Source organism: Epinephelus moara, chromosome 17 (genome assembly GCF_006386435.1).
Source record: "Epinephelus moara isolate mb chromosome 17, YSFRI_EMoa_1.0, whole genome shotgun sequence".
Classification (NCBI taxonomy): Eukaryota; Metazoa; Chordata; class Actinopteri; order Perciformes; family Serranidae; genus Epinephelus; species Epinephelus moara.
In genome coordinates, this window is record NC_065522.1 from 27,248,699 (window position 1) to 27,266,765 (window position 18,067).

General features: G+C 43.0%; 1 protein-coding gene across 1 annotated transcript in view; it reads right to left on the reverse strand.

Moving 5' to 3' along the window:
* si:dkey-9k7.3 (circularly permutated Ras protein 1) overlaps positions 1–17,991 on the reverse strand; it is a 20,546-nt gene extending 2,555 nt beyond the window's left edge. The window contains exons 1-14 of the mRNA XM_050067927.1: positions 17,700–17,991; positions 15,335–15,386; positions 13,264–13,329; positions 10,253–10,378; positions 10,059–10,142; positions 9,887–9,972; positions 9,468–9,665; positions 6,349–6,393; positions 6,142–6,231; positions 4,677–4,828; positions 4,498–4,579; positions 3,796–3,923; positions 3,349–3,433; positions 526–632 (exon numbers count right to left, since the gene is read on the reverse strand). Of these exons, the coding sequence (XP_049923884.1) occupies positions 526–632; positions 3,349–3,433; positions 3,796–3,923; positions 4,498–4,579; positions 4,677–4,828; positions 6,142–6,231; positions 6,349–6,393; positions 9,468–9,665; positions 9,887–9,972; positions 10,059–10,142; positions 10,253–10,378; positions 13,264–13,329; positions 15,335–15,386 (1,301 nt within the window). The 5' untranslated portion in view covers positions 17,700–17,991. The remainder of the gene's footprint in view (positions 1–525; positions 633–3,348; positions 3,434–3,795; positions 3,924–4,497; positions 4,580–4,676; positions 4,829–6,141; positions 6,232–6,348; positions 6,394–9,467; positions 9,666–9,886; positions 9,973–10,058; positions 10,143–10,252; positions 10,379–13,263; positions 13,330–15,334; positions 15,387–17,699) is intronic.
* Between the last annotated feature and the right edge of the window lie 76 nt (positions 17,992–18,067).

Below are 18,067 nucleotides of genomic sequence, written 5' to 3' on the forward strand. Positions count from 1 at the left end.
TTCCTGTTGCCTTTCTATCATCTTGAACCAGTCTGGCCATTCTCCTCTGACCTCTGACCTCTGGCATCAACTAGGCATTTTGGCTCACTGGATATTTTATCTTTTTGGGACCATCCTCTGTAAACCCTAGAGATGGTTGTGGTGAAAATCCCAGTAAATACTCAGACCAGCCCGTCTGGCACAAACAACCATGCCACATTCAAAGTCACTTAAATCATCTTTCTTCACAACCATGCCACATTCAAAGTCACTTAAATCATCTTTCTTCCTCATTCTGATGCTTAGTTTGAACTGCAGCAGGTCGTCTTCACCATGCCTACATGCTTAAATGTATTGAGCTGCTGCCACATGATTCGCTGATTAGCTTTTTGCGTTAACGAGCAGTTGAACAGGTGTACCTCATAAAGTAGCCGGTGAGTGTAAAATCACCGTGAAAAGCTACGTTGTCAGGTATGGATACGTACAAAAGGTACATCCAAAAACAACCCGTAAAGTTCCTGTCACTGTATTTTTGATTTCACTCACATTCCATCAGGAGCAAGTAGGGTCGCTGTGGCTCCTGTGGCAAGGATGTTGTCCATGGAGGCTGACTGGATCTCTGTGGCAACAGTACCGATGGTCACGATGTTTACCTGTGCAGGAAAAAATGCAGTATTGGGGGAAGAGAATGAAACACAATACAGGGGAGAGAGACACTGTTCACTATGACAGATCTCAAACAAGTTCCAAGTCTCTGTAGGGGAATGTTCATAATTTTCTAACTAAAACCGGCAGCTGCCTGGATAGAAGTTAGGGTTGGGTGATTGCACGACTATATCAGCTTTTGGCTGAGTACATCACCGGTTGTTTTTTCAGGGCATTTTTTATTTGGCTGATATTTGTCATTTTACTCAGCTGATTTAATGGTCTTCCTCTGGAGAATGAGTGAGAGCCACTGCTCAGCGGGCACAGTGCTAGAAAAAAGTGTGGAGACAGGTCTGGCTATGTGAAACTACTGAGCGACAGACTCTCATTCAGCAAGCTAATCTAGCAGCACAAAAATACCAGCAACGGCAGAGAGAGACAGCGGAGAATAACTGTGGACAGTCAGCATATTTTCACAACTAACTGGGTGAATTAAGGGTGCTTTCTCACCTGCCCTGCTTGGTTCAGTTCAATTGAACTCAAGTTCATTTGCTGCCTAAATGCGGTTCGTTTGGGCAGGTGTGAACACAGCAATCACACTCAGGTGTGCACCAAAACAACCGGACCGAGACCTTCTTGAAGAGGTGGTCTCACTCTTCGTTTTGTTTACTTCCTGGATTTTTCTGACCAATCAAGAGCAGCTTTCTTGTACAATACATTTTATGTGGTCCACTTGTAAATGCTGCTGTGAGAACACAAACCAACTCTAAGCAATTATGCAATAACAAAAGTAGTCCCTGATTCAGACCAAAGCAAGACAACGTTAGGTCTGAAAGCACCCTAAAGGCTCATTTATGCTCAACGTTAAATACGGATATGGACGGAGCCTTCTGTCCGTGCTCTGCGTTCATTTCGTCCGTATTTCTGTACGTTTCCATAAAGCGTACGGATACGGGCTAAACGGAGGAGTACCACCTGGAACCGTGGGGGCAGTGTTGCTGTCACTACCCGATACGTAGCTCTAGTGAGACACGAAGAAGAAATAACAATTCAATTTCTTTCATCGGCAGTACTAGAGAAAACAATTCTCCGTCCTCCAGTCGCGATGTGTTTAACGGCCTCACCGACCACCGCCTCCTACAACGCTGCCTCTGTTTTTGTCTTTTATGCAAGAGGTACATTATCAATATCTCCTCCACAGTCGCCATGTTTGTTTTTGAGTTTGTTGTTGTCATAAACTTTTGACGCTGGGCTGCCCCCTAGTGGATATATTGGTTAACATCCATGCCAACGTAAAGGGCGCATGGAAGTATGTGGGCAGTGACGGTAACATTGTTTGAAACGGACATATACATTTTCGTACATAAAGGGAGCATAAATGAGTCTTAAGGGTAACCTGGAAATCCAGATGCCCCGCCCCTAGCAAATTCGAATTTGATCTGCACGGGGATATGGCCCCAGTGGGCCCCGTGAATCGCCATTGGACCAATCAGATCAGTCTATCTGACAGAGGCGGGCTCTGGGCGGGCGTAACATGATGAAGATGGCGCTGCGCCGTAGGAGTCGAAAAGTAAACAGCCAAGATGGCAGCTGCCGAAGGACCGCGTCCATTTAGTTTAGCTTTGGAAGAAACACTAAGCCAACTACACTTATCTTTTTCCTTGAGAGAGGAACAGAAGACCTGCCCTAGAAGCCTTCGCTTCCAGGAAGAACATTTTTGCCGTTGTAGTGACGGGATACGGCAAAAGCATAATGTATCAGTTAGCCCCACTGTTCGGCAAACAAATGGGGCTTACTGCAATGAATATGTCACCTTGTTTTTTGCTCTGATTGACCATCGTGCTATCCAATTGCGTGTGGCAGCATTTAATATGCCTCAGTTATTGCCGCCCATTGGTGAGGGCCAGACTCAAAATCTCTCTAGATTTGAGTCTGGATTTCCAGGCTACCCTAAGGGTTTATTTTGACCAAACCCAAGGTGGTGATTGTTGGAACAATGGCAAGACTAACCAAGACAGTTCCGGCGAGTTTTGTTTTGTTTCTTTAGTTTGGATGAAGTGTGTTTTACGATGAGTTAACAAGGCAGTTAAGCTCGTCTTAGAAAATTCAGAAAATTTATTGTTATATTTTTTTCTTTAATAAGAAAATAAGTGTAATAATATTTCCGTCTTGACATTTTGAGAGTTTATTAGACTGTAACACCTACGAGAGCTTATGGAACTTCACGAACTTGCCACTTGAACACATCTCCCAGCTGAAACTACACCACACACCCACCACAGCTTCTCTTTAATGCTGTGCTTTTTGGTGGTTGAATGACTTCAGAAATCCCCCATACACCTTTCTGATATGTTTGTCTTCTGACGAGGTTGAACAGCACATTGTATGACTCTTTTCTTGTAAAACCTGACCTGAAGGCACAGCGGGGCTTAGCTAAATGCTAACATGTAATGCAAACATGCTACTTATCTGCTAAATGTTTGTCTCATAGGAAATAAGTATTCCCTCTTGGAAGTTTGAGCAACTGGTGATGTGAACAAACGGTTAAACACTGCCAGCCTGTAGAACTTGTACTTATACTGAAGTAGTTCTTCAGGTCAAGTCGTGGTTACACCTTCATGAGAAGAATGTTTCAGTACACTCCCCACAACCGGAACATTCATTTGCATTAAATATGTTCCTCAGTGCCAGCAATTATATTGATGTGAATGTACAGTGCCTCACCCTTCCTCCAGTCGTGTCTGCGAGTCTCCCGACGTCAGCCAAGCGACAATCTGTCCCTTCAAAAGTCATTACTGATATTATGACTCTGGGAGAAGAAAAGACAGAGAGAATATTTTATATTACCGTAAAACTTCAATTAAAAGCCGAGTCCCTTTTATGAGCCCGACAAATTAAGGCCTGTCTCAATTAGAGGCCTGGTCTGGTTGCCAAGCAGTCCTTTTTTTTCTTGATAGAAGTTCTTCGGATGTATACAAGTGGGTTGTTGGCTACCTCAAATTATGTGTCCATTCCTTGATTGCCCTGTAAGCAATTAAAGGCCTGTCCCAAATGTAGGCCTGTTGATTTCACTGATTTAAACAAATACTACCAATTGAAGTTTTAACTTTTAATTGCCAGAGATTAATCTGCTCAGTTACAAACACATGCATTACAAGTAGAGATCCTCACCCACTGCTCACGGACTGCAGAGCCAGCTGTCTGTAGAAATACGGAGTAAGGTGAGAGGGGGACAGAGAGGGAATTTCATCCATCTCACCCAGTCCAATGTTGGCTCTGCCGTCAGTGCACAAAATCACCTGCAGAACACAGAAGATCAGGAGCTCCATCACTCACAAGTTTCCTTGTCATTTCTGTCGTTCGCCAGCCTACATAGGCGGGTTTCAGATGGGCAACATCATTGTAAAAATGCAATGGGGACTCAGTTTGATGATGTGACACCTCAACAATGCATGTGAATTCTCCATACTTTTGAGCTGATACAAAGATTACACATTTTCAGCTTAGTCTAGCTCTAGAATGTACATATAAACTGTGTTTTGCTCCTCTGCTTCTCAAAGGAGAATTTATCTTGCTTTGCGATAGGTTTGTCTTATCTTTACTTTACTAACTGCCAGCCATTGCCAAAGCATACCGTGCATTTCTGTTGTCATACCTCAACAGCATGAATGTGAACTAGGGGCTGTGGAAATGGAGACGTACCTGAGGCCACTGATGACGCATTTGTTTTTGTGCCATTTATAAATCAGATTATTTAAAAGCAAAGCTAGAAAAATAATTCTGACGTCTATAAATTCTGATTTAATTTTCAGCAAGAAAGCAGAATCGCGGAAATGTTGAACTTGTCCTTTAACGCCCTTCAGACACACTCACCTTTGACCCAGGATACCTTGACGCCATGGCAACCGAGGCTAACGCTGCAGGGCCGAGACACGTAGCGCCATGCTCCCTGAGGCTGAGATATTAAAAACAATGTTTAAAATTCTACACCACAGAGATGGGATGTTAAATTATAAAGACACACACAGAAAACACACTCCATGGTCACTTACTTTTTGACCGCCTGTACTAGTTGTTGGTACGTCTCAGCAATACAGTGTGGGACGCTATAAGCCACACTCTGCTGCCATATATGGTCATAGTCGACCAATGCCCAGTCCCTGAGAGTGAGAGGAGTGCTTGTGCCATCACCATATATTACAACCTGTAAAAAACAAACATGAGAAAAAGGTCAGAACATCACGGGTATTTAAATATGGCAGTATTTATATTAGACTTCAAAAAGCCCTCCTGGTACTAATCGCCCTTTTGTTTGTATTATTACTACTACCACAAATATCATTAAGAACTCTAATACTTTTATACCCCATGTCTTAACAAGTCAAGTGTTTTCATATTACTGTCTTAACTGTCTCAGTATTTGTCTGAACCATTTGTTTTATGAAAGGTATGTCTTGGTTCTTGGATAGAGGTGATGCTGAGGCTTTGGTAGGTGTAGTTATATCTTTGCACTTTTAGATTCTGAGTGACATCGTTATGAGGTTTGTAAGATGACTTAAGCCCCAATTCCACCGAGCAGTACGGTTGTGGATGGTACCAAAGGAACTGTTCTGTATCGTCCCCATGTTTGGTCCCCCCTCTGTTGGGGTACCTAGCACACAGATCTGGTACTAAAAGGTGGAGCTGTGAACACTGCAGTCTGATTGGTCAGTAGAGGACGGTCACTCTGCTCAGGGCTGAGTTGTGTCTGGTTCTGAGGCTCATGTAACCACTGTTCATACTGTGGAGAGTTTTATTAGTAAACTGTAACTATAAAATGAAAGGATGTTTTGCTGCCTCTCACAGCAGCTGGAGTCTGAGAAAAAATAACTTCCAGACTTCCATCTGTGTCACCAATAATGAGGAAACACAGTGAGTGACAACAACCTCGCCCACATTTTAAGGTACCGTTTGCAGTGGAAACTCTACTTTTGGTTCCAAAGGTACCATACCGAAAACGTTTGGTGGAAATGGGGCTTAAAACTCCACCATTTCCACTCCTACCCATGTAAACCTCTTAGCGTAAGCTCGTACTCGTTTACAAGGAAAGAATAAGAATTTTATTTTGTCTGAAAGAAGGATGGTTTTATAGCCTAGTCTAGCCTAACGTTAGCTTTCTACTTAATATGACAATTGCATTTAGGCTTCAAAGATCGCTTTTGATTTTTGACGAGGGAACAAGGGTGACGCAAAACATCATCCCTGGAGCACTTAGAGGAAATATAAAGAGCTTCGAAATAAATATGGCATTGTGACATAAAAGTCCCCAAAAATAAATCATGTGGAATTATGAGAATTTATCTATCATGACAAAATAACAAATAACACAATAACAAAATAATATATGAATAAGTAAAATTATACATATGAAAAACAATTAATTAATTACATTTACACTTACCTTTTTCTGTTCTGTCTGTGGATTATAAATTATTAACTTTAATTAACATTTGAAATGGAGGACATGATTTCTCCTACCTCATCGTTGAATGTCACCAGTGCCACTCTCCTGCGGGGGGATTGCTGCAGCAGGAGTGATAGCGCCCTCTGGAGGGCATCCTGGATACCCTGGGGGAAAACAAAAGCAGCAGTCTTTAACAAAATGTTATTTAAAGAATAAAGAGTGCATTCAGCCTCTTAGCGGTTTAATAATGAACCAAACAAACAACAAATTTAAAGTCTCACCTCTAGTCTGGATATGTATTTTGGAGCTCCGCTGCTCGACGGAACCTAAAGTGGAGCAACATGACATGACTGATATTTCTCTCCACGTGTAAAAAATTAAAGTGATCATTTCACATGTACATGCTGGTGATTTAAGGTAGTATTACACAATGTCCTCTGTGATTTTTAATTTAGTTTCCATTTAAACTGTGTAGAGTTAATGTTTTGTTTCCTTTCTTAGAGTTGATGAAGTTTATAAAGGCAGTGCTCTTTGCTGTCTAGTTCCCAATGTTGGGCAAGCTACTTTGAAAATGTAGTGAGCTCAGCTACCAGTTACTCTACGTCAAAATAAAGTTTCACTACATTAAAGCTGTCTCCAGAGAAATGTACCAAGTATTATTTTTTTCAACACATTCTCACTCTGAGCTCATCACATATTGACGTTTGGTCATGGACTTTCCACGTCCACATACGAGGTGAAAGGTATCCTAGGTGTGTAGGTTGTTGATGTTCTGGGACGCCGTGTCAAGTTCTGCCTGTTACATGCATTGTCTTCTTTCAGATACACTTCTGTTTTCACAGGAAATCCCACCCACCCGACTCTGACTTTCGCCGCCTTAAAGGGATAGTGCACCCAAAAATGAAAATTCAGCCATTATCTACTCACCTATATGCCGAGGGAGGATCAGGTGAAGTTTTAGAGTCCTCACAACACTTGCGGAGATCCAAGGGTGAGGAGGTAGCAGCACAACTCCACCTAACCTCCACCTGGAGGCTGACGGCGCCCCAGATTCAAACGTCCAAAACACATAATTGAAACCACAAAATATCTTCATACACATGAACGCGGTGCCCATGTCTCACGGTCTCGCGCAAGCGCACACACTTGAGCGCGGTGTAGAGAGAGGCAGTTAGAGCTACAGGCTACAGTGAGGCTAAAAACAGAGTTCAGATGACGTTTATCCAAACAACTTTTTATGTCGGAGCTTCAGGACACTTGGATCACTACGGACGAGCAGTATGGAGATATTTTGTGGTTTCAATTTTGTGTTTTTGGACGTTTGAATCTGGGGCGCAGTAAACCTCCATTAGGTGGAGCTGTGTTGTGAGGACTGTAAAACTTCACCAGGGCCTCCATCGGTATATGGGTGAGTAGATAATGGCTGAATTTTCATTTTTGGGTGCACTATTCCTTTAACTTTTGTCCATGTCCCGCCGCGTCTCCCCCTGACCCCGCCGGGTGCTTTTAAACTATAACGGCAACCAGCTGTGAATCATGCCGACATTAAAGGGATAGTGCACCCAAAAATGAAAATTCAGCCATTATCTACTCACCCATATGCCGAGGGAGGCTCAGGTGAAGTTTTAGAGTCCTCACATCCCTTGCGGAGATCCAAGGGGAGAGGGGGTAGCACACCTAATGGCTGACAGTGCCCCAGACTAACGTCCAAAAACACAAAATTGAAACCACAAAGTATCTCCATACTGCTCATCCGTAGTGATCCAAGTGTGCTGCAGCGTCATTTGAACTCTGTCTTTAGCCTCACTGTAGCCTGTAGCTCTGACTGCCTCTCTGTGCTCCGCGTTCACGTGTGCGCGCCTGTGCGAGACCAGCGAAAGCATGAGCTTTGCTCACCCGTGTTTACATCACGTGACACGTGCACCGCAGGGGGAGACAACAGTAACCACAGTAGCTAAAAGATCATTTGCACTACGGTCTTTTAGCAAAGGACAGCCCAACATGTCTGAAGACTTTGAAATTGAGGAGGAACAGCATTTCTTTGTTGAGCCGTATTTGTTTGAGCCCGAGTATACGGACGGAACTCAGGCTACTGGACGAAGCAGCCGCCGCAGCTCATGAGCCTAACCCTCAGCCAGCCGCAGAATACCGGAGTCGAGCACTGGAAACCTGGTGGTGTAGTTGTTTCAAATGCAAAGCAATGCCAACGGATGAGGAAAGTCTTTGCTGCTCAGACTGGGAATTGGCGATGCCTGCACTTGAGAATCTGGACATCAGTACTGACGAGACTGCTGCTCTTCAGAGACCGTGCATCACCGATCACCCTGAGCGCGCACACGTGAGCGAGGAGCACAGAGAAGCAGTCAGAGCTACAGGCTAAAGTGATCAGTTCAAATGATGTTTTTCCAAACAACTTTTTATGTCGGGGCTTCAGCACACTTGGATCACTACCGATGAGCATGTTGGAGATATTTTGTGGTTTAAATTTTGTGTTCTTGGACGTTAGTCTGGGGCGCCGTCTGCCATTAGGTGTGCTAGCCGCTCCCCCTGCCGATCTCCCCAAGGGATGTGAGGACTCTAAAACTTCACCTGATCCTCTCTCGGCATATGGGTGAGTAGATAATGGCTGAATTTTCATTTTTGGGTGCACTACCCCTTTAAAGGACGCCTTTTTTCGTTGGGTTCTGACTCCGAAAGTCACTGCACACACGATTTCAATGACTTCAGAGTGAGACCGGGCTCTTTTTTTTTTTTTTTTTTTTTACTTTATGTCAAATCACTGTCTCAGAAAAAACAGAATAAATAAAAGACAGTAATATAAACAAAAATAACAAAGCTAAGTGAAAGCTTTTCATTTTTGGGGACATTAGAACATGAACACGTCCTGTCTCCACTAAATATAAACACTCTATGGACAAGACACGTGAGAGACGCGTCAAGAAGTGGGCAGAGTCGGGCGGGTCTTCCCTCGTCTACATGCCTCGGTGTGGCGCCGGCATCAGTTTTATTATCCTTACATTTATCCAGACCTCCACAAAGAAAAAGAGCTGCTCCTGGAAAAGGGCTGTTGTGGACGCTACCGCACTACTCGGCCAATTTACTAACTTTGTGACGTCACCATTACGCTACTGAAAAATGTATTTAAGTCAGTAATGTTGCTACTTGTAGTGATGCTGCTGCCCAACGCTGCTAGTTAGCCATGTTGGCTGTTACTGCTAATAGGGAATTTATACTTCTGCGTTGAATTTACGCCATAGCTACAACTTTGGCTCAATGTCTACGTAGATCCTACCCTTTTATCTTACAGTTTTATCTGAAAACTGTATGAATGCATTTGTACTTTTGCTTAAGTAAGGGATTTGAAGATGTCACACACACACACACACACACACACACACACCTCCGTAGTGACAATCATGCTGCCAGAAATGTCCACACAGAACACCACCAGCGTGTCCTCCAAGTTCTGGTAGTCGTCGTCGCTCTGACTCGGCAGGTAGAGGTCGTCGCTGTGTACACCCCTGCGCTGACCAACACACACTCTCTTCATGCTGTCGCTTACACTGTTTTCACACCCGCAGAACTCGCACACCCACACCTGAACAACAGGAAGAGAAGAGAGGGCGTTTTATGTTTTGTTTAATCTTAGTGGTCGTTTGTTTCAACCACTTTTGTTGCACTGATAAGAGAAATCAATCATATCTCAAGAGAAAGAAACGACTGTGTAGAGTAAATAAAAACGCACATGACACTGAGGTTAGGATTTAGAGAAACTATATAACTGCAGAAGTGAATGAGTAAAATATTTTTTTCACTCACGTTCCCCTGGATAGAACTCAGACATGACAAGGCAGCACTACATTTCCCACAAACCACTGGGCTCTGAAAACTCTCCTGGCCTGAGGCTGCTTAGAGAAGGACAAAAAGAGGTATGACAAAAAACAATGGTATAGGTGTGTGTACATGTGTGTGTGTATGTGTGTCTTCTGACCTTGGCTGATGTCGACCAGTTTTCCGATACTGAGCGAGACGACGTTGACGTTGGCCTCCAGCCTGCTTCCTCCTTCCCTGTCAGCTGATGAAAGGTGACAAAGGAATGGAAAAAGGCAAACAGTAAATAGAACTTTGAAGCATTTATGATTTACTCAGGGAGAGTTAGAGGAGGTTACAACAAACAGAACTCACCTCTGGGTGGGACGGGAGGGGGAAGGGAGCGAGGAGTCGGTGTAGGCTGAATGATAGGAGGAGGGGGGAAAGGGAGAGAAGTAGGCCGAGGTCTTCTGAAACGACGAGGTGGCAGCGGTGGAGGAACTGGACCGTGAGACAGAAAAGAGATTAAGAACTTTGTCTTTTGACTCCACTACGAATTCATATGAAGATAAAACCATTTGCTCAACCCCTCTACTGAACAGCGATTGTAAAATCATAGCCTAGCATTCATAATAGGGGCGCACAGAGGGCCTGGTTTATTATATTTCAGTTAAAGGGATAATTTGGATTTTTTGAAGTGAAGTTGCATGAGGTACTTATCCATACTGTAGCTAGAAGATGGTTGGCACCCAGTTTGGAGAAGCAGACAGGAATACTGCCATGAAAACCAAGCATTTCAGCCACGTTAAAACATCAGTAGGAGTTTAATTGTGTGCTATATTGAGAATATTTCCATTGCTTTACCATCCCACAGACAGCCTTCTCATATAGGGCTGGCTTCAGTTTCCCATCCTGCTCTCGTCAAAGCCACCAGACTCCATTGACAAAAATGATTTTAGCTCGCTGAAAATGGGAGCTGCTGGTCCACCAGTCTTGATCAGTTAGGTCCTGATCACACAGAAAGTGTTTCAGCAGCTGGAGGTGGCTCTTCGTAATTGATTTTTATGAGAATTAAGCTTTTTGCTTGCGCTTTTGCGTTGCCACCCGCCTCGTGTTTCTGCGCTTTAGGTGTCTGGTGTTTTTGCTGGAGCACTCTGAACTCCTCCAGTTGAAAAAGCGTCAACTTAAAGCGGAAAAGCGCCCCACGGCATCTTTTTTTCCCATTGTCCAATCGGATGATTTGAGAGCCGGGCCTTCTGTCGTGGTCACGACAACAAGTTTACAGTTGGTAAACTATGGAGGAGAAACTGGTGGTAGTGGCTGGTGGATACCAAGAGCTATACGGCCCGACGATAGACAGCGAGTTGTCAAACTGGCCCCGAGTCGTCCATCGTCCATCAAGGAGGAGAAGCTCCCGGACCAACTGGTGGTACTCCCCTTGAGTACCACCAGTTACTCCCCTTTAACTGACAGGAAAGTCAAGTGTGAAGGGGGAGAGAGAGAGAGAGAGAGGGGGGGAACGACATGCAGCAAAGGGCCACAGGCCGGAGCCGAACCCGGGCCGCCGCGGCAACAGGCCTGCGCATGGGGCGCCCGCTCCATCCACCAAACCACCGACGCCCCGACCCACCCTCTTTTTTAGGATCTCATGTACCCACACAGATCTCTGTTTATCTGCTGACAGCCTCTCACCCTCAACCAGAGCTACAGACGGTACCCTCTGCCTCAACATTTTAGGATCTAGATACTAATTACTATCAGATAACTAAAATAAATAAATAAACAGTAGATTGATTACACAGGGAGGTTAGAGTAAGGATGTGATGGCGTGACAGCTCCTGTGTTTATAGATGTTAAATTACTGTCTTCCACAATGGAGTCTGGCTTTGAAGAGAGTGATTTAATAGCTTCAGTTCCTCCGTGGAAATTGCCGTCTGACTAAAAGGTAAAGCAGTGAAAATGTTCGACATAAAGTGTGAACTTAAACTGATATGGATTTTAAAGGTGGCCAAAATACATTTTGCTGCTGCCCCCGTCCACGGCATAGCTTAGCTTCAGTGGTGGTAACCCTGTCTGCTTCTCCAAAGTACTGACAGACATCTACTGTAGGTATGGTTTGGTAAGATCCAAACCATCCCTTTAAGCTGCATTTTAAAAACGAACACACTGCCGATATCAAATATATTTCAAGATAATGAATTTTGGCACAAGCCATGTCAAACTGTGCCGTCACCAGTGGCGCAAATCCCGAGGGGCCCGCTCAGAGATGCATGATAACAACCAGATAACTGAGCCCCAAGATGGCACCTGCGAGTTCCTGCTTGGTTCGTAGACTTTCCATCGTGGTGGCATCACAGATTTTTAGATTGTTCTTCTCGGTTTGAGGAAAATTTTACAAATATAAAACCTTCATGGATGAAAGATTCAAGGCATCAACCTGGCCTCAAAATACCCCAGATCCCAGTTTGACTGAGCATCTGTTGGACATGCCAATACCCCAGACGTACTACCCATTCAAATTGGGACCTCTACGGAATGGAAACATTCATAATAGAAAGAGTCATAAATGACCTTGTTTGCAGTTCGAGGTGTCCTGTCAACACATTTAAGACTGAGCTGCTTTCCTGGGGGCCCGGCGTGTCTTCCGCCGAGTCCGCCATGTTTTTCCACAGTATCCCAGAACAGACAAATTGCTCTAGATGGGGCCATTCTCATTTTCGTGGACCAGAGAAATTTCAGATCTGCAGCCTCACCACTAGATGCCACTAAATCGTATACACTGGACCTTTAAATTCAGGACTCTAGAGTATTCCTAGCCTGTGGTATTTGTACTTCTACTTCAGTAAACAATATAATACTTCTTCCACCACTGTATTAAACCATCTTCAGCGCCCACACTGCAGCATACAAGCGTTGTTTCATCCACCTGAACCGTGTTTTTGTTCTGAGAAAGACTAGCTTATTGTGGATGGAGGTACAAAACAGACAGAAACTGATGGTTTTGTTGTTGTTGTTTGTTTGTTTGTTCTTTCCAGTGATAAGATTAAGTAAGTTTTGTTGTTATTGTATGAATAACTTTATCTGACAGCTGTGTTCTCTGTGTGGACTTTCCCTTGTTGAGTTATTATCTGCACATCTCCTACACTCTGCGTCTTTGTCTCTTGCAGTTGCAAGCATGCCCACACACACACACACACACACACACACACACACACACACACACACACACACAGACACAGACAAAAACGTTTCTGCTTAATATGCTTTCCTGTTATTTCACTGCAATACTCTTGAGAATGTGAAACAGAAAAACAGCAGTGTAGATCCGTTGACCTTTATGAACGTGTGTGTTTTTGTGCAAATCTGTGAAAGAGACAGAAAATTACCTTCTTGCTCTTTAACAGTCGCCGTGTCATCACGCTGGAGCTCTATCAGAGAAGCACCTGTGGATGCTGGGAAAATAAGTTCATTGAGACACATTTACGGCGCTAAAAAGCTAAATGAAGCTAGAATGATTTAAATGGAACAAATTGCCTTTTTTCAAAATTCATACATGTCATTCTTATGATCTAAGGCAGTCCAAAAATATCATTAACAACTCTCCCAAATCCAAAAACTAGAGTGCTAAAACTCCAATTTGTGACGTCATATATATATTATGCTGATCAGCCAAAGCATTAAAACTACTGACAGGTGAAGTGAATAACATCGATTATCTTGTTACAATGCAGTGTTCAACTGGGAAACCTTTGGTCCTGGAATATATGTGGATGCTACTTGACGCGCTCCACCCACCCAAACACGGTTGCAGACCAAGCAAACCCCCTCATGGCAACAACACTCCCAGATGGCAGTTGCCCACCAGCAGGACAATGCACCATGCCACACCCCAAAAACTGCTCAGGAATGGCCCAAGGAACATGACAAAGATTCAAGGCATCAACCTGGCCTCCAAATACCCCAGATTCCAATTCGACTGAGCATCTGTTGGACGTGCCAATACCCCAGACGTACTGCCCATCAACACTGGGGCCTCTACGGATTGGACATAGCTCTGACATGTCAAAGTATGGACTAGGGTTGTCATGAGAACTGATACTTCGGTACCAAGTCTACCAACACGCAAAAAAAACTTGGGTACCTGTTTTTTTCAGTACCGTAAGTACTGGATACAACTTTGCCCTCAGCGGGCCGTGTCGATTCCTGTTGGAACTGACAGGGACAGTATATGCGCGTCAGTCTGTGCCGAGGACGAGCGCTGAAGAAGAACGCCTGTTCTCCATCATCTTTGCTAAAAGGCGGCCCCCCTCAATTTCTGTTTTTTGATTTTTATCGTGGTATCGAATGAGTACTGAGAATCGTGGAAATTCACTGGTATTGGTATCGACTACTGAAATTCTGGTGTCATGACAAGCCTACGATGGACCCAGGAAGTCTGGGGATGCCCCGTGGTGTCTGGCACCAGGGTCTTCACCGCAGATCCTTAGAGTCCTGTGGGTTGCGAGATGACGCACCAGCATGTCCCAAGGATTCTCGATCAGATTTTGATCTGGGGAATATGGGAGCCAGGTCAAGGCCTTGAGCTCTTGGTCATGCTCCTTGGGCCATTCCTGAGCAGTTTTTGCGGTCTGGCATGACACATTGTCCTGCTGGGGGAGGCTACTCCCATGGGATGACGTTGCCATGAGGGGGTTTGCTTGGTCCATAGTGGTGTTTAGGTGGGTGGTGCATGTCAAGTGGCATCCACATGAATGCTAGGACCCCAAAGTTTCCTAGCAGAACATTGCATTGTAACAAGATGAGCAATGTTGTTTGCTTCACCTCTCAGTGGTTTAATGTTTTTGGCTGATCGGTTTACATCTGCATAAAGCAAGCATATTTTTCCACTGCCAGTTGACAAGGGTATTAGAGCCTTGAAAAATATCCCTTTAAGGTACATTTAGAACAGATAAAAAATGTGCGATTAATGGATGCATTTGACTCTTTGATTGTGTTTGCCTTTACTTCAACAATCTCAGAGTTCCCTGAGTTGGATGGATGAGAGATAGTTCATCTCAACATCACTTATTATCACTCGTTTGTAAAAACCACAATAAAGAGGAACACTGCCTAAATTAAGATTTTCAGTGTATCGCTACTCATGAGTTCTGCAGAACACTCCCCTGGGTGCTCTCACTGTCTGTGGAGCAGCTACAGTTTTTACCCCATGACATCACAAATTGCTTTTAGCACTCTAGTTTTTGGATTTGGGAGAGTTGTTTGTGGTTACTGAAACCTTTGACTGTCTTAGCTCGTAAGAATGGCATGAATGAATTTTGAAAACAGGCATACGTCCCCAGATAAGATCAACGAAAATGAAAAAAATCTCAGCGTAGGTGGAAAGAGTAATAGAGGAAAACTATTCCAATGTTTGTGGAACAGACGGCAACATTTCTTCTAGTAAATCACTGCACTCACCTGCTCCACCAGGCCTCCAGTTACACACGACATGACTGCAGGCGAACTCCATCTGAAACACATAAACACACACACACTTGTTTCTACAGCTCCATTTAAAAAGACTCTTTAAAAACTTGAAACGCAGTCACGTCTGCATGCACTTCAAGAGAGAGAGCAATATGAGCAGTGGATGCAGAAATCCGACAGATCAGCAGTAAGACAATAGCTTCCTGGCATTGTGGATGTGTCGTCACCGTGGCAACCAGCGCCTTGATTTGGTTATTTTTCTAGCTAACAGGTGGCTGAGTAAAACCATGACAGCAAACATTTCCTGTTTGAACGACTGTGAGGAAAAAGAGAACAACATGGTAAATAATGGCGTGGCGAGGGCTGCGCAGGGTGTATGCACTGTGCGTCTTAGAGTGTTACACTTTAAACCGGTATTTATAACCAGCATGAGCCAAAACAGGTCACGGAGCTGGCACCGCACCATGATGAAGCAAGAAAATCTCATCTGACAGTAAATGATTCATGAATTCTCAAACCAGACTACATGATTAGATTCAGAGCTGTGGAAACACACTAACCATCTGCTGTTTTAGAGGTCAGACCTCTGACTACATTACAGTACGTGCCACTAACTACGGGGTCACCGTGATGCCAAACAGCTGCAAACAGCCCTTTGCCCTGCTCTTAAACAGCTGTTAGCCTGTGACCCAGATGACAAAAACAAAAGTTCATCCAGCATAAAACAGATTAACAGATGCAACTGGTGACCTGTTGTGTGACATATGTACCTTATTATGTAGCAGAAATGTTGAAACTAGCTAAACCCCTTGATCATGGTTCGGAAAAGATCATGTTTTGGCTTAAAATACCCGCTTTTTGTGGCACCATCTCCGCTGGAAAAACACCAATAGATCACCAACAGTCTCCCAGCGTCTCCCCGCCATCCACTACCTCGCCACCTCCTGATAAAAAAGTCAGCTCATACGCTACGATGCGTATGAAAACGCACAAATGTAACATGCCTTTGCTCTGCAGAAATGTACAACGCCAACATTTTCTTTTTCTTTTCCACAACTTTTACGTTAACACATTCAAAGTTGCACATTATTATTGCAATATTCAACTGGGCCTGTACAAAAAGTCATGAATGTATTTTTAATTTATCAGTATGTTACGGCACCCATTTCCTAATGAAGAGGCAAACTAGCTAAAAAATGTAATTGAATTGAAAAAACCTTCACGGGGGAACATATTTGTCGCTGTTTGCATGTGGGAATTTTAAGTGTGTGAGAAAGCCGTGAGTGGGACAATGGATTGCTTTATTGTACGGAGCAAGAGTAGAGAGTATCAAGAAAGCTACCTGTCTTATTTTTGTCATCATATGTCGTGGTAACGCATGTTATAAAAGTTATAGTGTACAGATATAAATAAAGTTGTGCCTTGGCCGTGAAAAGTTTAAAAACCACAGCTCTATACTGAACCACTGAAACCGTCCTGTTACTATTTAATATAACTATTATAAACCACCTGACCTGATGACGTCCATTTTACCGTCTGGTTGACATCTCATGCTATAAATTATACTCAGTAACAATGTACAGCCGTCCTTATCACAACTCATAAGGATTTAAATTTGATTTTCTTCTAGTAAAAACCTGCAAAATTACATTTGTTCTTTTCCATAGATATTTGCTTTCTCAATGGTACCATTACCATATTTATATATTTTTATGTATTTATTTTTTTACAACTCACTTTAACTTATTTTTAATTTTTAAATAGTTGTGTTCATTGACATTTTTTAGGGCGTATATAAATCTATACTTCAGTTTCACTGCCCAGTAAATATAAATAGGTAAATACCTTATTATGATAACAAAAATAAAGTCTAAAAAAAGACTGTAATCATAATAATAATTATTATTATTAATTATTATTTTTATAAATATAGATAAAATTAAATAAAATAGAGAGATGGTAATAGTGATACAACAATGTAAGTAAAAATTAATTTAAAAAAATACAATTTACGCTAATTTTTTTTAACAGGATAAGAGAGAAAATTACCTATAAACTTTGAACTTTTGACACTATATTAAATAGTTATAGTGAGCATCCCATGTTAAAAATATGTCACTTCTAAAGTAACGTGTGAATTATTACAATTTTAAAACAATGATCAGATGAATGGTACGTTACAAAACCAAATCAGGTTTCAGAGATTCTGCCTTCACTGACACTCCTACCAAAGTGAAAGCTCTACTGCCTTTCATCATACCTCAGCATGACAGTTGGGAAGCCTTTTGTTGATTAAATCACTGGGAACACAAATAAATGCACACAAACGCACACATTGCAACAAGAATTGAATTACCTTTTGCTGGTGTCTGTGCACAGCGGTGTTGCTAAAACTGAAAGCAAGTGCTTAACACAGTAGGTTTATAATGTGGGTGAACGTGTGGGTGTGTTCAAAGTCTAAAAAGCAGCGCTGTGTGTGTGTGTGTGAGCGTGTGAGATGTGTGTCAGGAAGTTGGCGCAGGCTTGGTGGTCGAGAGACAGAAAGAAATGAATATTAAAAAGGAAGAGAAGAAGAAAGAAGAAAAAGATTTTAATCTGCGCATGTTTTTCATTGTAACCCAAGACAGAAAGTCCCATGTCTGAACAATTGATAGTGAGTTAAATACACACATTTATCTCACTTCTGTAAAACATACACAGACACACACACACACACACACACAC